The 20,561-nt window shown below is 39.7% G+C and overlaps 1 protein-coding gene, 1 long non-coding RNA gene and 4 other non-coding genes across 6 annotated transcripts; 1 reads left to right on the top strand and 5 right to left on the bottom strand.

The window, feature by feature from the left end:
- Positions 1–4,584, top strand: LOC131722760 (aerolysin-like protein). The gene is made up of 2 exons (XM_059015837.1): positions 1–131; positions 2,252–4,584. Exon 2 carries the CDS (start codon positions 2,274–2,276, stop codon positions 3,213–3,215), a length of 942 nt encoding a protein of 313 aa, XP_058871820.1. The 5' UTR covers positions 1–131; positions 2,252–2,273; the 3' UTR covers positions 3,216–4,584.
- A 2,243-nt stretch (positions 4,585–6,827) lies between these two features.
- On the bottom strand, positions 6,828–12,084 carry LOC131722782 (uncharacterized). Its single transcript, XR_009320029.1, has 5 exons — positions 11,998–12,084; positions 10,726–10,826; positions 10,420–10,548; positions 10,173–10,323; positions 6,828–7,697 (listed from the first exon to the last, which is right to left on the bottom strand). It is a non-coding gene; the product is annotated as an uncharacterized LOC131722782 (long non-coding RNA).
- A 4,697-nt stretch (positions 12,085–16,781) lies between these two features.
- Positions 16,782–16,853, bottom strand: trnat-cgu (transfer RNA threonine (anticodon CGU)). The gene has a single exon. It is a non-coding gene; the product is annotated as a tRNA-Thr (tRNA).
- A 192-nt stretch (positions 16,854–17,045) lies between these two features.
- On the bottom strand, positions 17,046–17,117 carry trnat-cgu (transfer RNA threonine (anticodon CGU)). Its single transcript has one exon. It is a non-coding gene; the product is annotated as a tRNA-Thr (tRNA).
- Positions 17,118–18,610: 1,493 nt separating this feature from the next.
- On the bottom strand, positions 18,611–18,682 carry trnaq-cug (transfer RNA glutamine (anticodon CUG)). Its single transcript has one exon. It is a non-coding gene; the product is annotated as a tRNA-Gln (tRNA).
- A 1,196-nt stretch (positions 18,683–19,878) lies between these two features.
- On the bottom strand, positions 19,879–19,950 carry trnat-cgu (transfer RNA threonine (anticodon CGU)). Its single transcript has one exon. It is a non-coding gene; the product is annotated as a tRNA-Thr (tRNA).
- Between the last annotated feature and the right edge of the window lie 611 nt (positions 19,951–20,561).

Here is a 20,561-nt window from a genome sequence, read left to right as displayed (position 1 = left end):
TACCTGATTTGAAATAATAGTAAATTGAACTGGACTGACGGACAGAGCCTGATTGAACCTCCTCCTCATCTTCTACTCTGTTTTCTGAAAGCGACTGACAACCGCAGTTCCTAACATAGCTGATTTGAATTGTGAGTATGCTTTGGTTTAATATGCTTAATATGGTCTGAATTGATCTTTTCTCTGGTGTTGCACTCTGGAACTTCTCAGAATTGCATACATAAGCAATAAGGCACGACAGGGTGTGGGATATACTCTAATATCCACACGCCCCGGGTGCGTTATATATGGCACGAGGTGAAGCCGTGTGGCTTTAACCGCCCGGAGCGTGTGGATATTAGAGTATATCCCACACCCTGAAGTGCCTTATTGCGCTTATAAAATGGATCAACCAACATTACAAACATTTAAAAAAAAAAAAAAAAAAAAAACACAAAATATAAAAACATGTTTTAATTAACAAAAAAGTAATTTTTATTAAATATCCTTCCACCTCTGCCTGACCTTAGAAAAAATAGTCCCTTAAAACATAAAAAAACTTATGCTGTACACGTATTTGATTGAGTTCCAATCCATATTAAACCAAAATCATGAACATACTATTAATATATCAATGTAACTGCTGCAATCCGTATCGATTTAAACATGTTTAAACAGGAAAGCATGCATAAAAGCTGCAGCTATGTTATCACTGCATTGATCATTGTTACATATAAAAAAACAGGTAGGCACGGGCAGGGACATTTCAAGTTAATTATAATAAGCGGAGGCGGCACAGCTCCAGGGTCCCAGGGTCCTGGTTTCTCCTCCCCCCTCCCCCTCTCTCACACACAGACAGACCCTCCCCTCCCCCCCCCCCCCCCCCCCTATCTTTGTGTTTCATATCACCACTTTAAACGGCTGTTATGTTTTTCTCACTTGTTTTTTTACACTTGTAAATAACTGCATTTATTCCAGGTGTTGCACTGCAATCACTTGATCTTATGTCATTTCAAAGTTACGTCCTGTCATGTGACTGTCAAAAGTAAAAAAACAACAAATGACACCTTGACCTAAAAAAAAAAAACCCATGAAATAACTGTTCATTGATTTGTCCTTGCCCGAGAAACGTTACAGTACCTTTTTAAAGAGCAAGTAAATGAACAGCTATTTATTAGAAATGGAGTTCTGTTGAAGGTTTCTATGAAGAAAACCTTGCTTGGAGCTAGTGCATAGTGTCCCATGTATGTTACGGAAATTTACAATGACATTTCTGGGAAAGGGAGAGTTATTTTTCAAAAAAGTTTTTTGCTTGCTTGTTAACTCATCTAATAGAAGTCATATACAAAAAATAATCAAAAACAAAAAAGTCCTGCATAAATGGATTAACTGCTAACTGCTACGATAACTTGTACCAGTTATGGTGGGTTGGTTGACAGAAATTCCCACCTACGCAGTGCGATTATTATTGTACGTTTTTGTATTTGTCTGCAATGCATCTAGAAAAATAATAATTCAGACCTCCTACTGAATCGTATTATCTTAAAAGAAAGAATGGCGGTGTATTATGTTCCTGTGTGCGTAGACTACATTATTATTATTATTATTATTATTATTATTATTATTATTATTATTATTATTATTATTATTTATTAGCAGACGCCCTTAATTCATTTCTAAGAGTAAAAGCAACTGTTGGGGTTTACAGTCGCTAGATCCGTGTTTGAAATAATTAATTATCCATGCTTCTCAAGCTGTGTTAGGTATTTTCCATTAGCAAACTCCTCTGTGTATGCATTGCATTCCTTGTTGAATTTTCTTTGTGTAGTTTTTCCTTTCTGTACTATTTTAGTTTAGATATTGCACTCCTTCCTGTCTTTTTAATAAATCTGTTTGTATTCACTTGAACCGTGGGCCTCGTGACCAAATTATTTCATAAAAACTGAGTTCTACACAAGTCCGACGTAACTCCGGGGTGTTGGTCTATTAAGAATTAAACAGAGTTCCAAATCCATTACAAACTTCGCTACACTGTAAATGGGATTAGAACTTTATTTATTTATTTATTTATTTTGCGATCTTGCCTTTCAAAGGCCATCAGGGTATTTAATACATGTATTAGGAAAAGTCAAGAACGGACAACCAAGTATTTTCACACACGCAGATAACTGAAATTTTAAAAGTGAAAACTGTTAAATGAACTGCCTTGGCAGTTTTAGTGTTTATCCCAGTGCTGCACTTTCTAAATGTCATTTTGTAATATCTATTTCAGATCTGCATTATAAAACTCAAAGATGGCGTACCCAACAACTCTATCTCAGATCGGTGGCTCGGGAGGTCAACCGTTTAACTTTGATGGTGAGAAGAACGGTGCCACGCTGCAAAAGCTGGGAGTGTGGGTAGCAGAGTCGCGGGTGAAGGCTGTCAAGGTCTGGCTTACAGATGGGAGAGTTCAAACTTTTGGAAATCCATCTGGACCATATCAAGAGTATACGTTCAATCCCGGTGAGTGTTTCACCTCGCTGTCCCTGTGGGGAAATGGAGCCGGGACACGCCTCGGTGCCATCAAATTCAACACAAATCGCCCCGGAGAGTTCTTTGTGAAAATGACAAACTGGGGCTTGAAAACAGAATACCCTATCGATATTGGCTCTGGAATTTGCTTGGGTATTGGTGGAAGGTCTGGTTCAGACATCGACAACATGGGCTTCATGTTCCTCAACGCGATCGAGTCAACTGATCTGACAAACGTCACCTACCCCACAATGAACCAAGTGGTACCGCAGGTGCAAATTGAGGAAATTCAATCCGCGACTTTCCAAAACAACACCTCAGTCACTCAAGAGCAAAAGCTTGAAACCTCCAAGAAAATAACCACGAAGTCTGCATGGTCTGTGAGCAACAGCATTGAGGCAACCTTCAGTTTGAAAGTGAACGCAGGGGTTCCAGGGGTAATGGATGTTGAAAGTGAATATAGCTTTACTGTGGGAGTAACAGGCACATACGACATAGAAAACACATCGGAAACAACAGAGCTCGTGTCGTTTCCCATAACAGTGCCTGCATGGAAGACCGTGCATGCTGTTATGAAAATCGGTCGAGCCAATGTTGACCTGCCTTACACTGGCACGGTGAAAATAACCTGCAAGAATGGCAGTGTGCTTCAGTTTGACATCAGCGGTGAATACAAGGGCCTTACTTACACTGATGTTAAAACAACTCTGGAAGAATTATAGAAAAAATAGTGGAACTGATTGCAAGTCTCAAATTGAGCTTGATCGCGTGTGCTTCTTGCTTTCAGTGATTTTGATTTTATCAGTGGCCAAAAGTAATATACTAGAAGCTTTGGGTTTTGATCAGGTGGCATTGCTTTAGAGACGCAGAATTAAGTGCTCTTCTCTAATCTGTCTCACAGCTATCTCCTCCTTGATGCACTCCAATTATTTTAAACTTCTCAAAATCAGACCTCCTCCTCCCCCTCCTCTAATCTCTCTATCTTCACTGTTTCTTGAATCTGCCACACACTCTCCCTCCTCCTCTGCCAAGAAGCTCTGAGTCACGCTGGAGCCCTGCCCCCAGCACATCTCTACTCCAGCACTCTCCCACCAAACTACCTCCAGTCTCTCATCGCTCCCTCCCTCCCGACATCTCTGCTCCTCCCGCACTAGAAGACTGGCTGTTCCTTTGCCTCCAGAGCCACCTCCTTCTCCACCCTCCCCCCTCAGGGGTGGAACCATCTCCCCATGGAAATCAGGACTGCCCAGTCCCTGACAACCTTCCAGCGCCTCCTCAAGGCATACCTGCTGTCTGCATCATCTTCAATTTTGCACTTAAATCAACTCTACTATTGGTCTTAAATGTACCTGACTGTATTTACCATATTTTGTACTTGATTTTGCCCTTAAATGTAAATGTATTTTCAGTACTTTGTTGTTGCTCCTATTGGAAATCACTGAACTGAACTTAGTAGGCTACTTGCTCAAATTTGAAAACAGAATTACGCAGAATTGCTTTTAATTGATACTATATGCTGTACTAGCTTTTATCTGTCATGTGTTTTTTTTGTAACAACTGAATAAGGGCATCTGCTAAGAAAATTATTATTATTATTATTATTATTATTATTATTATTATTATTATTATTATTATTATTATTATTATTAATTAAATTGGGAAAATTCTTCTTGCATGTAATTGTTCTGAAAATTCTGCATAACTAAATCATTAAAACAAATAGCTCTGAATTTGATCAGTGTTGTGTATAAACCTAACCCTAGCCTCAATCCTGAACACGGATCCGATTTTTAGCATGAATGTCCCCAAAATACTAATTACATGAACAGAAAACAGTCTCACGAGAAGGAACCCATGTGTCACACTGAATGACGTCATTGCAATGAAAGATCTGATTTGTTGATGGACTTTGGCATATGTGTATATGTGACATGTGACTGTATTTAAAGGCTTCATTAAACAAAAAAGCCCCATGTTGGATAAACTTTTATTTTCTTCGGGACTGTGATGCCTCTGTATTAGATAGGAAATAAACATTACGAATAAATAAGAAATAAACTGGTGGTAAAAAAAAAGATATTAAGCGACCCCCAATCGTATTGCGTGCTGCTGTAAATAACAGGAATCCTGCTCAACACACTCTTTATTCTTCATGCTGTGAATTGCCTTTACTTTCAATCTGTGTCGTTGAGTCTCTTGAATATTTATTACATTGTATTTAATAGATCAATTAAGTACTGATCATTCGAAAATGTACAGGGATTGTTTATTTGTTACCACCAATTTCTAACAACCAAACAGCAAATACATACAATTTTATATGATTGTGTGTGTCTGTGGATTGATTAATTCTCATGAGACCTATTGCAAAATAACAGTTCCCACTTAAAACCACAAGGTGGCAGCGCAGGATAAGAAATGGGAAACAAGTTAAACAGTCTGAGGTCTTCCTCTCTCAAATACAAAAACACAGACTAATTCCGAGGGCAAAATTCCCTCTGTGGCATAGTCGTGCTACCTGACACCTGTTACATTAGTATCACACAATATCTGTTTTAAACTTCTCGTAGAAGCCGTTCACAAAGTCAAACGGGACTGCAGTGTTATATTAGCGCCAAATCTAAAATATATCTCATTTTACACAAAATTCTGAAGTACAACAAACACAAATACGTCCCGTTTAGAAGTTTATTATTCCAGGCAAGTCCCTCCAGTTGCACAGCCGTTGGATACATTTTGGATTTTGTAAAGCGCAATCCTATACAAAAAAATAAAACTTTAAATTCAAAAACCACACTTTTTGCAAACTTTCCTATAAGACAAAACCTGAATGCAACAATTTCTTGATATTGTGGGTGGCTCTAAGAAGAGCCTTTGTGTTGTTGGAAGGACGGAGCAGGGACGGTCTCGGTTTACTTGGAGCTGGTGTACTTGGTGACGGCCTTGGTGCCCTCAGACACGGCGTGCTTGGCCAGCTCTCCGGGCATGAGGAGGCGCACGGCTGTCCGGATCTCCTGGGAGGTGATGGTGGAGCGCTTGTTGTAATGAGCCAGGCGGGACGACTCGCCGGCGATGCGCTCGAAAATGTCGTTGACGAACGAGTTCATGATGCCCATCGCCTTGGAAGAGATGCCGGTGTCGGGGTGGACCTGCTCTCCATCCTGGTCTTTCTGTGCTTCTTTCCGCCCTTTGCCTATGTCTTGGTGACGGTCTTCTTGAAGCCTTTCTTTGGGGCGGGTGCAGCCTCAGGTTCTGGCATTGACTGGCTTTGAAACCCTTTCAAAGCTGAATGACTGACCAACCCCACTGTCGCTGTATTTATACCGCTCTTCATTACTTCCGACACCCTTTGAATTAAGAATGTTCACTGTGAACCAATCATTAACTGAAAAGAAAGGCGCGACTTTATCCGATTGGTTAAGAGGGCAATGACGTCACCAGGAGCAGCACATCCCCCCTCCCCCCGGGGTTACGTTTCTGGTTACAGATTTGAAATCGGGGTCTTTTCCCATTAACGGTCAGTTTGAACAATATCATTACATTATTAGCATTGGGTATTCAAGAAAACAAAGCATCAGTTTAGTTTTTAAATCACCTTAAACTGCTACAGGAAATACAGTTCTGAGAAATTAAGATTTTCAAAGTTCAAATTGGGTTAAATTGCAGTTACTTTTTCATAGAAACAACTAAATGTGAGCTACTTTATATCGTCTAAATGTTATTTTGTAAAATACCTTTAAATTCCAGGCTTTTGCTGAGAATTAGCTGAATGGGTTTTAAATCATATTAATGTTAATTTGTTTCACTTTGATTTCAAAGTAGAATTAATAAACTGATGCAAAAGATTTAACAAGCGCGACGCTCCTAAATCGCATTGTTATTACACTGTGTCCAACAAGACGTTGTTAAAATGTTGCGCTTTTGTTTGCATTCATTTTCATCATTCTGCTTTCAAATCAAAGGGAAACAATAATATTTAAGCGATTTAAAGCCCAATTAGACTGGTTGTTTCTCAGGAAAAGAATGCAAATGAAACCAATTTTACTGTGAACATGTTTCTCAGTTGTAATTGAGATACACCGGGGGACTTAACAGGGATGAGTACATTGTTAAAAGAGAGGAAAACACCAGAAGCTCTAATTATAAAGCTTACAATAATAAGTACTAAAGAGACAAAGTTCTAATGAAACACAGCTACATAAAGCTTTATTTTTTAAAAAATAGTAACGCATTGTGGAGATTATATTAACACTTGTTATGAAATTGTTAGAATTCAAAACTCTTTAACACAAACTTTGGGTGGCTCTTAAAAGAGCCTTTGTGTTTGTGTTCTGGTGTCCAGATTAACCTCCGAACCCTGGCGCTTCAGAGCGTACAGTGTAGGTGACGGCATCGCAGATCACATTCTCCAGGAACACCTTCAGCACCCTGTGGGTCTCCTCATAGATCAGCCTGGAGATTCGCTTCACTGCTCCGCGGCGAGCCAGACAGCGGATAGTGGGCTTGGTGATGCCCTGGATGTTAACACGGAGTACTTCGGAATGACGCTTAGCGCACCCTTTTCTGAATCCTTTACCTCCCTTACCGCATCCAGACATGATTTCACAATCCTTTCTAAAGTATTATACTAACCAAATGTAGCTGTTTGTTCAAAGGCTCTAGTTTATATATACTCAAAGCGGACCTCGTCGAAACTCTCAGTCCAGGAATGCGCCTTTTCAACAGACACGCCCTCAGTGAGCAGAACTACTGTCTCAGATTACTTGAATCATTTTAACCACGCAATCCCAGACATGTTAAACAGGGTTTGCTTTCGTTTTTATGCAAAGAAAGGACATTTTCACAACAGAGCCTTTTTTTTATGGAGGGTAAACACAGAGTTGTAATTAAAATGGGGATTTAATAAATGACAAGTATTCAGTTAATTCCAATTCCAAATGGAACCAAAAGAAATCACCCGAGAAAGCAACGAAACCAACGGCAACGGCCAAGAAATCTTGTTATATTAACTGTTCTACATTTACTTGTGATCTATCGCATTCAAAAATAGCAAAATACTTTTTTAAGAGCTCATCTTTTGCTGCACTCTCTCCTGTTTCTGACAGACTGGGAGCCTGACTTCCACGATGGCCTCATTGCTGGATCTGTGACTGGGGCTCTGCTCCTCATCATCACTGGGTTTCTCATCTGGAGGAAGATATGCGCTGGTGATGCAAGGGAGGGAGGGAGGGTTGCGTAGGGGTGAAGGAGGGAGGGATGGGGGAGGGAGGGATGAGGGTAAAGAGGGAGTGTGAAGGGGAAGAGGGAGTGAGGGATGGGGATGGAGAGGGAGGGATGTGGTAGAGAGGGGGGAGAAAGGGGGAAGGAGGGATGGGCTGGAAGGAAGGGGAAGGAAGGAGTGGGGGGGTGGATGGGGAGAGAAGGGGGGAGGGGAACATGAGAGGGAAGGGGGAGAAAATGGGAGGGAGAAGGAGGGATGTAGAGAGAAGTATATCAATCATTTATATATTTTATCATTTAGCAAGTTACCTTCTTAATTGATTAACTCTGTGACTGCCAGTGGTGCGAATGTGCACCATCCATCCATTATCATAACCATTTAATCCTGTATAGGGTAGTGGGGGTACGTGCACCATTAGTATCATTATACTCAATGGGATTTCTGTTTGGCGCCATGCCGGCAGTCAAAGAGTTAATAACTTGTGTGTATCCCCAGTCTTTAGAAATGGGTGATTAAGAATATATAAAACTGACTGGACAGTCTATAATAACAATATGAATATGAATGTTCTGGTTAATTTCTTTGTTATATTTCTTTCAGAAACTGAGCCCAGCGATATGTCTTCCAGTGTGTGTGTGTGTGTGTGTGTGTGTGTGTGTGAGAGCGAGAGCGAGAGAGAGAGAGAGAGTGAGAGAGAGAGAGAGTGAGTGAGTTTGTGTGTACGCGTGTGTGTGTGTATGTGTATGGGCTTGTATTTCTATCAAAGTGGTGATAAAATTTGAGAAAATGTCCCCACAAAGATTGTAAATCCTGAAAAAAATGTCAATGTGGGGTCATCCCCACTTTGCAAAACAGTTTTTTAACTGCCCAAATGAAGTGCCCAAATATTTTGTTTCTTTTCATTTGTTTATTTCTGTGTATAGGTGTTTTTAATTTTGGCATGGAATATCCTCCCTATGAAGTGTCCTATTTAATCTGCTCGCATGTTTTTCTGTGCTCTGTTACTCTGGACTTCATATTGTTCTCTATTGTGTGCAGCTGGTTTTGTTATATTGATGTTTTGGTCGTTACACTGTAGTGTTGTTTTTGTAGTATAAGGATTAATAAAGCCTGGAAGTCACCTTGGATACAGGTATCTACTAAATGTCGCCACAGAAAATAGTATTAGCAACCTTCATTTGACAGCTTCCGTCTGTCACCTTTAATTAAGATTTTTAACAACAACAATAACAATGATGACGTTTGAAGTAATTATTATTGTATTTCATTCTCAAGGAACAGCCCTGTTCTTAGCTTCCAGCTGATGTACCTTGTCACGCCCTCGATTAGGAGGTCACGCCAGTGGAAGCTCACTCTCTGTCGTGAAGAGCCACCGGAGGGTGACTGCATGACTCTGCAAGCTAGATGGCTGTCCCTTCAATTCACAGCAGCTTTACATACGTAACCCCCCAGGTTATTGCCTCTTGGCCAGGTCTCTCTTGCAAAAGAAATTTGAGTCTCAAGTTCAAAATTGTATGTTTTTGTTGGCTGATGCTTTTATCCAAAACAACCTACATTTGTACCCATTTATACAGCTTAGCATTTCACTGTGTGAGTGAAGCACCTTGCTCAAGGGTACAACAGCAGTACAGCACCCCAACTGGGATTTGAACCCACAACCCTCCCATTACTCATCCAGTGCTCCAAACACTATTTCACACTGTTGCCCGATTTCAACAATAAACCATATCCATATTTTTGTTTGTGTATATGTGTTGAAATCCATTTTTGTGAAAATAAATACAGCTTCTACCCCTTGTTTTGTGTTTGTTTTAGCAGCCTAATGGAACTAAACATTATGTAATATGTGGAAAATCATGGCTAAACAAATAATGACAAAGTGTTTAATGAAGTGTGATGCACCAGTTAGGGACGGCTATGTGACGGGTACACAGCAACGTTCCTTTTAAACAAAGTGTATTGTGTTAAATGCATTTTACAAGAGCCACTGCACAGCTTTCATCACTGACATTGCTTTTTGTAGTAGCTATCGGTAGCAGACTGGAAGCTTGTACTACGGCTCTGCTTGTTGCTTATTGAGTGACAGTATGAACACCACTTACTGGTGTGCACTATTCACGGCACATTTGGATTGAGCAGTTTGAAACACAAGGACTGGACATGTATTACAATGTGTGACATTTAAACTGCAACAGTAGCTTCTGTTGAGCACAATTAAACTTCAGTGTGTTCTGTGATATTTAAATAAACCCTCCCAGAGAATTGTAACAAGTCACAAAAATTAGGACTTGAGTCAAGTCGAGTCATTGGTGTGTAAAGACTCGAGTTGAGTCGAGTCTGACATGCTAAGCTCATGAAAAATAAAGAAAAAATAGATGCATTAGTTTAAAGAACATCTTTAATAAAACTGTACAAAGTATACAGGAATAACACATCAATGAAGCCATTGTAAACTTACTTGTCATGGAACCTATGCAGGTCATTGGACGGATTGTAGATTGCATTCCCTGATGTGGAGATGAAGAATGTATCTTTATCAGATTTACTGATGGTTTTCAGGTCTGGTTTCTTCAAGTGGATCTTACAAACTGATAGTAGATATCAAACCACTGAAAGTGAAAAGGAAAGGGTTAGGACATTTGTTTTAAAAAACAATGATTCAAATTCAGTTGAGAATATCAAGTAATGACTGTTATAATACTGACTCTCTCCTCGTCTTCATTAAGTGAAATAGTGGCCTCTTGTTGTGTCACAGTTTTGTGATTCTTCACACCAGTGAAGAAGCTGGTGTTGCTGCCAGAAGAAACCTTTTGCTGAAGACACCATTCCTGAAGCTGAAATTACAAAGAATCAAGTGTCATAAAAACATCTTCTTTTGCAGGGGAGAATCAGTACTGGTGTAGAACTTCCCCGACTCTCATGAAATTTTAAAACACTAATTTATACTGATATTATAAATTTCAGATTTATGATTCAATATTATAGCAGGAATACAATAATATTTAACTTACTGTCATATTCTTCACCACACCAGCACATTGTAGATGCCTGAGCATCAACACAGCCTCCAGGTAGTAGAGCACTTAATCAATAGGAGCACACCTCTTAATAACTGAAAAAAAATCCAAATAAGATTCATATAATTTAATTTCAGGGACATAACACTATGATTATATTGAGTGCAGTACATGGAACAATACAGATTGCATCAGATGTGGGAAACCAAAAGAAAAGGTTAGAAAAACAGTTTTGAAATTTCATGAGAATGGGGGAATTTCAACACTACTGCAAATACTCCTGACTCTCACTGCAAACTTCCAGGGAGAGAGGCAGTCCTGCGCTGAATTTCAACACTACTGCAAATACTCCTGACTCTCACTGCAAACTTCCAGGGAGAGAGGCAGTCCTGCGCTGAATTTCAACACTACTGCAAATACTCCTGACTCTCACTGCAAACTTCCAGGGAGAGAGGCAGTCCTGCGCTGAATTTGCCCTGGTTGCAGCACTGATTCTCGGATACAAAGAGTGCACATTCTCCTCCCATCGTGGTTCCATTGCAATACATTATACAGAGAGCATCAGAAGGGGATAACAAAAAGAAAAGGATTCGGGAAATAGTGTTTCAATATTTCGAGCATGGGGAATATCAGCAACATGATACTGAGCAACTCAGATGTGGGAAACCATAAGAAAAGATTAGGGAAACAGTGTTTCAAAATGTCATGAGAACAGGAGAAAACTGACATCAACACTGGTGCTGTACACATCTGGCATGAAATCAACACCAGTGCAGCAGAGTCAACCACAACAGGGTCTTCTTTCCCCGCTGATTCCGCAAAGCCTGTTCCCTTGGCTGTGGTTTCACTAGATAGTAGGTAGGGACAGTGGGAATCTCGTTCTTCCATTCATGCGCGTCACTAATTTGATGACGAGGCATTTGGCTACTTTTATAACCGATATAAAGTTGATTCCCTTTCCGTATTGAATGGTACGTCCATAGGTCGCCCTAATGTGCTACGCATGAATTATATTATTAGATCACAGAAATCATAATAATATGTATTTAATCATCACGAGATTCCAGCGGGTTGACCAGAGTCAGTAGCTTCACTACAAGGGTCCACCGTCGAACTGTGATGTTCCCGCGAAGGGGTCCGGGGGAGGGTGGCGATGGGGGCGACGCCTCGTCCAGCCGCGGCGCCTGCCCAACCCCGCTTCACACCCCAGCCCGACCGACACAATAAAATTAACGTTTCTAAAGTATAGAAAAGATTGACAGTTACCCAAATCTAAGACAACACGGCATCATTAAATCCAAGGCAGACCCAACCGTGCACTTCTTTCTTCGTCCTAAAGAACCAATAATAAAAACCAAGCCGCCAGTAGTTGAGTTTGGTGTTCCTTAGTGCGCAATGGGTTTATAAAGAGGTTCAGGTACTAATGGGAGCTAATTAGCTGCAATTGATGCACGCACCTGTTTCATATTAGTCCTCTAATTTCAATCAGTACGTTAATCACAAATAATAATAATAATAATAATAATAATAATAATAATAATAATAATAATAATAATAATAATAAACAACTAGATGGTAACTTTACAAGTAAAGATGTGGGGCTTGCTTTAGGGTAAGTGGTCAAAATTTCAGTTCTTTATAAAAATTTAGAGAAAATTTAGTTGGTGCGGTTACTAAAACAGGTTTACCTCTTGATTAAATTAAATTATATTACAACCCATTTAGAAGTGTACTGTGAATTGAAGTTTGGCAGAAGTACGTGCGGATCAAACTGGGCTGTCACCTACAAGGACTGTCTGATTAAAGGCTCAGCTATGGAGGCGTGTAGTAAACAAACCCCAATGAATAATAAAAAGCAGGCCGCGCAAATGAAGAAACACATTTATATCATGCAGGAATCCAGGCAGATGTGTTGCCTGCGCCAGTTTGAGGGGACGAGAATGACAGCTCGAGTTCTGATGTTAACATCCACAAGTCAATTACCCATTTTTACAATTTCCCCAGACTGATAGGTAGGCTAAGCAGACATTAAAGTAGACAATTTATTTGAGGCCACTTGATTTAAGAAACAGTGCAAAGCATCTCTTTAGCATGTCAGATTTGCCATGACAGGGGCAGTCCCGGGGAATAGAATGATCAAGTGGCAAATGGAAAGCACAGCGCTTAACCTGAAATACAACGCGCAGTATTGATTTAGAACAGACGAAACACAAATCGGATGGCGTGCTGGAAATTTGAATTGTAATCAATTTATTTAAGATTTGAAGTTCCCATTTCAATTATTGAGCGTTATTACATTCATTATTTTATGTATAATTAATTCACTTGGTGTGTTGAGCATTTTCAATTTTGTTTGTAAATAACTTCTTTCATTTCTTTGAGTACTATTGGGAGGATCTCATCCGGCCCAGGGGATTTGTTTATTTTAAGTTAATTTCTTGTGCTGCGAGTTCCCTTTAGGCAGAGCTGGGGACTCGAACGCATTTTTGGGGACTTGAGACTTGATATGAGACTTGAACGAATTGACTTGAGACGAAGGAATTGACTTGAGACTTGATGAAAATGACAACAATAAAAATTCAAACGCTACACCGGTATTACGGCTCGTGTTGCACCCTCGCTCTGCTTGTCCTGACGCGCTCTCTCTCCCTTCCCACTCGTGCTGCCAACGCGTGCGTGAGTGAGTGTGTGTGTCAGTATGTGTGTGTGTGTGTGTGTGTGTATGCGCGCGCGTGGGTGTGTGGGTGTGTGCGTCCGCGCCTGCGCGTGTGTGTGTCTGTCTGTCTGTGTGCGTGTGTGTGTCTGCGCGTGTGTGTCTGTCTGTCTGTCTGTGTGCGTGTGCGTGTGTTCGTGTGTCCGCGCCCGCGCGCGTGTGTGTGTCTGTCTGTCTGTCTCTGTGTGCACGCGCATGCGCGTGCGTATGTGTGTGTCTGTCTGTCTGTGTGTGTGTGAGCATGCTTGCGTGCGCGTCATATGTAATTTAGTGTGTGTAAAGAAAAACGGTTTTGTCACTTGCACTAAACCCTGTTTTTAACATTTTGTTTTTCAGTCAGCATAACGCTATAAATGTCAATTGCTGTGGATAAACGCATCAGCGAAATCAATTAATATGACATGTAGTTTTCTAGCTTGCTATTTATTAATTTATTTATACATTTATAATATAAACATGTATTCATTTCTACATTTATTTATTTAACAATATTTATTTCTAAATGTATTTATTCCTCTATGCATTTGTTTAAATCATTTATTTATTTCTACCAAATAAATGATTCCTTTATTTGTTTTTAATTAAACAAGGAACCACAATTTATCAGAGATTTAGACAAGGAAGCTACATGCCACTCTTGTGTGTAATTCCATTCTATGGTATCTACCAAACAAACAGGAAATGGGAGATTTTCAAACAGGAAATAGAACATTTGTAGAATCGAGCAGCACCTTCAGGTTTTCAGTGAAAGCTGGTCAGGCTTGGATGTAAGCTTAAAAAATAAACGCGTTTCAACACCTGCGCAGCGGCGCAGCGGGCTAAGGTGGTGTCCGCTTCAAGAACGTCATGATGCAAGTTCAAACCACGGGATTTTATTTTTTTTACTGCGATATGTGCTGTTTTAAAACATAAATCCATTGTTTAATATAAATGGTGTGGATATCAAACTGCTTGCATTCCCTGGTTTGTTTTGACGTTGACCAACATGTGGAATCACAGGATTGGTAGATGTCCAGTTATTTAGCTTTTCTGTTTGAAAAGGCGCTACACACCCTTAAAAAGGAGACGGAAGAGGAAGATGAAGAAGGAGGAGAATAACAATTTGACCTTAGTTTGACGACTTATATCTCATTGTGTATGAGAGGTATTTACGTTTTTTTATCACATTTGATGTAAGAGTGTTTCAGGCTTTTGGTACAGATGGTATTATAATAACTCAGCTATATTCATATTCAGAATGTGATACAGTATTAAGACAGGGTCCAGTATTAGAAATAAATACGCTTTAAGAGAAACAGCAGTGATGTTTATTAACCATTCCCATCAATTCTCTAGATGCTTCTACATTGTGGTTTCAATCCAGAGGGACAAGGGACTCAGTGATGTTAAATAAAAAACTAAAATTAACCACAATTAACCAATACAGAAAGGAAGGGGGGAGAAATGTATTGCCTGCGTGCAGCACCTTCCACTTTCCTCTATTAAATGTCATTTGCCATGTGTCTGCCCAGTTCTGAATGCTGTCGAGATCATTTTGAATGACCTTTGCTGCTGCATCAGTGTTTGCCACTCCTCCTATTTTTGTGTCACTTGTTATTGATTTATTTATATAAATGTGTGTTTTGTTGTTCAGCTCTTTATTATTATTTCTCATCTCGAGTGTGGTTTGATGTATTTGCTTCACAGGACCCCCCTAAACTACTTTCTCTCTTTCCTCTATGGAACTATACGAGCGAAACTGCGATTGGCTGAAGGACTGTCTGCACAATCCACGCCCCTCCCCCCTGTTGCTTAGCAACCGCGTGTCCCGTTCCACGGCTCTGCTTGCCAGCGGCTCGCTGCTTGATCTCCCCGCCCTGCCAATCATCTCCTGCCTTTATAAATGCGGAGGAATATTGTGAGAGGGAGAGCCGGACTTGTGAAGGAGATTCCGCGCTGCAGACTGGAGCTGGAACGCGGAGAGACTTTATAACTTCGTGTCGCACACCAGGAAGGCTGTGTGTGACCGGGAGGGGATCATTTCCAACACGGGGTGCAGCGTGCTGGGGTTCCCCGGTCAGGGAGCCTGTTAGTTTATTGTTAACGTTGTGTGGTTTATTTGATAGCTGTGCCGCTCCTGCAGCAAGGAGTCCTCTGCGTTTATTTGTTATATTTTATTTTATTCTTGCGTGCACGCAGCTGTTTTATATATTTATTTTAAATAGATTGGGGTGGAATTGGTACCGTGTACTTTATAAATGTAATGTAGTTTGTAACGAGACCATTCAACTGCTGACGTTGTTGTCTACTTTGTATGTATCACAAAAAGAACAGAATTGCTGAACTGGTTAATTAACTTTACTATAAGAAACTGATAGATCCAAGTATTTTATATAGACTGCAATAATATAATCTGTGGTAATTAGTTTAATTAACTGCACTATAAGAAACTGATAGATTTAGAGTTTGTTTTTATTGTATTATCCTTATATATATATATATATATATATATATATCTACTAGACAATTATTAGACTGTGAAGTGAAGGTGGCATTGTTATATGGTTTACATTATTGTTAATGTGCTTGAGATTTTTAAAACAATTACTAATAAAATCTTGTAAAGATTATTTTTGGTATATGATTGCTTGGTTTCTCCTGGATAAAAGAGTTTGTGTGGGAACCAACCACTCGACGTCCTTGTCCTCAATAAACACAAGGTGCCGTAGTCAAATTATTAACATAAATGTAGCTGTATGTATATAAAGACCTGCTACACAAGCAACCAACCGTTTGCTAAACTATTTAAGGACCAAGCGGTTTTTTTGGCTGTATTTGACTCTCTTCCTATAACAATGCACAAAAAATCAATTTGTTACAGTCGCATCTTGGAATGGGTGTCCTTGTTTTCAGGACACTCTGGGGAACGTTATAGCTTTTCTTAAATAATCTGTCAAAGCCGTCTGGCAAGGCAAGCTGTGGCTTTCAATTTGAAATTTCAGTATGATGTGGTGTTGACACGATCTCGGTCCTTAAAGGGTTAAGAGCCAAACACACTGACCAATTGCGCCACAGGAGTTTGCTGCGGGAAACAAGGTAAAAAATCACGCGCCTTGACAGGTTGCATTCCTGAAACTGACAGCTCGGCACCGTTGGCTGTGCTTGATAGGAAATGGTGTTGTTGGAGTCGGGGTATAGCTCAGTGGTAGAGTATTTAACAGCTGATCAAGAGATCCCCGGTTCAGATCCGAATACCCCCATTTTTATTTAAATTAAAATACAAGTTACATTATATAATTTTTCATTTCAGCTGCAAAGGTACAAACAAGTAACAAATAGTGTTTTAAAGACAGCAACAAGGTACGGACGGGGATTGAACCCGTGATCTTCGGTTTACGAGACCGACGCCTTACCACTTGGCCACCGCACCCTTCACGACTGCAAATGAAATCGGAAGCTTGGACTCTATTGAGAAGGCTGCCCGGAAAGAGAATCTGATCAAGAAATCCCAGGTTCAAATCCGAGTGCCCCCTTTTATAATTTAAATTAAAATACATGTTGCATCATATAATTTTTCATTTCAGCTGAACAAGTAACAAATAGTGTTTTAAAGACAGCAACAAGGTACGGACGGGGATTGAACCCGTGATCTTCGGTTTACGAGACCGACGCCTTACCACTTGGCCACGGCACCCTTCATTACATGCGAACAAAATCGGAAGCTTGGACTCTATTGAGAAGGCTGCCTGGAAAGAGAATCTGCCTGGAAACCAACCTTACAGTTAACAGCTGAATGCCAAGGATGCCAAAATAGTCTCGGAAACTCTTTAAATAGAAAACATTGGTCTCCATATTTATTTAAAATACAAATAGAAAATAGGTTGCCAGACATGTATTTTAAATAGAAATGAGTAAATAGTATTTTTTTTAAAACACTTGACACCTTCTACCGGCTGTAGTATACACCCATTTTTTATTTATTGTTTTCATAATAATGAACTGAAAGTTTCAGTACTGCCTCAGTCCACAAGCCTGTCAGGAACCGTATTTTGATCCAAAAGAACTGGTACTTCTATAGCAATAATTACAGTAGTTTTAGGCTGTCTTTGAAAATGAATTAATTTGGAGTTAAGAATCGTACATCTTTTAACAGAAACATTTTGTTTTACAGTAAATGGATTTCATATTAGAGTGAAGCAATGGTCGCATTGCTGAGTAAGGAATGACCATAAAACAAGGCACATGCTAATTCTGAGGACACACTCGTTTTAGGTGTTAACCCTATTATTTGCAGCAGCAGCGATGCAATTTTAAAGCTTTTCACCATTTTTCAATTTTTTATTTACTTAAAACGAAAATGCATTTTCTGCTCAATTTGTAATAAAGCAGTACTTGTTATATGATCCTGACAGTAATCATAATATAATCAGAGCCTTCTGAGGACACAGACGCCGTTACCCACAGTGACTTACACTCGTAAACAAAAATACATTTCAAGAATCACAGTTCAAGTATTCATACATATAAGAGCAAGATAAAATACAATGACTTCAGTTCTAAAAAGTACAAGTATATGACAAAATACGATTCAGTAATCAGAGCAGATAACAGTGTCAGTGACAGTTACATCAGGATAGGATTAAATGCAAAATACTACAGATTGAATAACACTTGTGGCAGATTACAGTACAGTATATGTAGTAGAATAAGGAGCAGATAAGAGCAAGTAAAGCACATTAAGGGAGAGTGATAAAGTGTCCAGAGGGAAAATAGGAGTTCTACAGGTGCTGTCTGAAGAGGTGAGTCTTGAGGAGGAGCTGTAAGGCGGTCAGGGACTGGGCAGTCCTGACATACAGGAGGCCGCACACCCTTCATCTTTCTGGAGCTCCGCCACAATCTGAAATAACAACTGGATACATCATGTGAATATGCGGTATATCTAAACATAGCGATGGTTCACTCTTTCACCGGCACACTGAAACACACTGAGAGTCTCTGTAAGTCACCTTGGATAAAGGTGTCTGCTAAATAAACAAATAATAATAATAAATAATGAAACACAGACGTTTTAGGTGTTAACCCTAATATTTGCAGCTTTTGTAAAAATAATTTTACTGTTCAAGTGTGGTTCCTGGAAACAGTAAAATTTACAATTTTTCCTTTTTAAATGAAGTATAACCCTCAGTTAGGTCCCACCGAGATTTGAACTCGGATCGCTGGATTCAGAGTCCAGTGTGCTAACCATTACACCCTGGAACCGACGGTGATGTCCTGCGGAGCGCCTGGCAGGTCTCTCCTGCTGCTCCAAAGTGTCGAATGTTCCCGCTGGCGGACCATGAAGCGTTTTTTTGGTAACAAAATATGACTTGTATTCACATTACATTGTGTCTGTGTGGTGTGCATGGCTTATCCCTCCCCTCTCCCACTCTCCTACCTAACCTGTTGATTACGAAGTAGTGATACTTAACTTGATTGCTGCCATTGTGTTTTTTTGGAGGGGCTGTTTTTTGGTAACACAGTATGCTAATGAGCTAACAATACACACCTTGAGTGCTGCTATTATTTGAACATGTTTCTAACGAGTTATTGATACTCAGCTTGAATACTGCTATTGTTTACAACGCTGCTAACGGTGTATTGCTGCTTACCTTTTGTGACACATCATGGGTTGATGGGATGTGAAAGCCGTTTGTTAACATGTATTATGCATATTAATTGACATTTTTATTTGTACCCCATATATATATATAGATATATATATTGTGATATTAAAGTGTTGTTTATTAGTTTATGCTATGTATACTATATATTAATGTGCTACAATTATCCTGCCACTATTACTTATTATCCTAGCTATAGTACATGCTGGTTTTACAATTGCTGCTGATATATGAACGGATTAAGTGAATAACTAACACATGCTTTTGAGAGTCAACTGCTTGGAAGGCACCTACGCTCACCACTATACCACCAACGCCACTGCTTTAGCTTTATCTGTCTGTTAAACATCAGCAGTTTTTTAAAACGTTCTAGCTTTTCTTAAATAATCTGTCAAAGCCGTCTGGCAAGGCAAACTGTGGTTTTCAATTTGAAATTTCAGTATGATGTGGTGTTGACACAATCTCGGTCCTTAAAGGGTTAAGAGCCAAACACACTGACCAATTGCGCCACAGGAATTTTCTGCGGGATACGAGGTAAAAAATCACTAGCCTTGACAAGTTGCATTTCTGAAACTGACAGCTCGGCACCGTTGGTTGTGCTTGATAGGAAATGGTGTTGTTGGAGTTGGGGTAGAGCTCAGCGGTAGAGCATTTGACTGCTGATCAAGAGATCCCCGGTTCAAATCAGAATACCCCTTTTTTATTTAAATTAAAATACAAGTTGTATTTTATCATTTTTCTTTTCAGCTGCAAAGGTACAAACAAGTAACAAATAGTGTTTTAAAGACAGCAACAAGGTACGGACGGGGAGTGAACCCGTGATCTTCGGTTTACGAGACCGACGCCTTACCACTTGGCCACCGCACCCTTCATGACTGCAAATGAAATCGGAAGCTTGGACTCTATTGAGAAGACTGCCTGGAAAGAGAATCTGCCTGGAAACCAACCTTACAGTTAACAGCTGAATGCCAAGGATGGGCAAAATAGTCTCGGAAACTCTTTAAATAGAAAACATTGGTCTCCATATTTATTTAAAATACAAATAGAAAATAGGTTGCCAGACATGTATTTTAAATAGAAATGAGTAAATACTATTTTGCAAATTAGTATTTTTTTAAAACACTTGACACCATCTACCGGCTGTAGTATACACCCATTTTTTATTTATTGTTTTCATAATAATGAACTGAAAGTTTCAGTACTGCCTCAGTCCACAAGCCTGTCAGTAACCGTATTTTGATTTATTTCTAATACTGGACCCTGTCTTAATACTGTATCACATTCTGAATATGAATATAGCTGAGTTATTAATTGTAGGTAATACTTAGAATACCAGATACACATTTACCATTAAAAAGCAATCCATGTGATTTCTTTACCAGTCGTTCATTATTTTGTGTATCAGCCTCCACACAAAGCCGAGCGCAGTGCGGTATACTGTAATGATGCTGCAGTCAGTCTGCCCGGACTGCACCTGA

Source organism: Acipenser ruthenus, chromosome 51 (genome assembly GCF_902713425.1).
Source record: "Acipenser ruthenus chromosome 51, fAciRut3.2 maternal haplotype, whole genome shotgun sequence".
Lineage (NCBI taxonomy): Eukaryota > Metazoa > Chordata > Actinopteri > Acipenseriformes > Acipenseridae > Acipenser > Acipenser ruthenus.
This window is presented reverse-complemented; position numbering and strand designations above follow the sequence as displayed.

What these genes read in the sequence shown, in the direction of transcription:
- LOC131722760 (XM_059015837.1), top strand. Translation starts at nt 2,274, where the DNA reads ATGGCGTACCCAACAACTCTATCTCAGATCGGTGGCTCGGGAGGTCAA.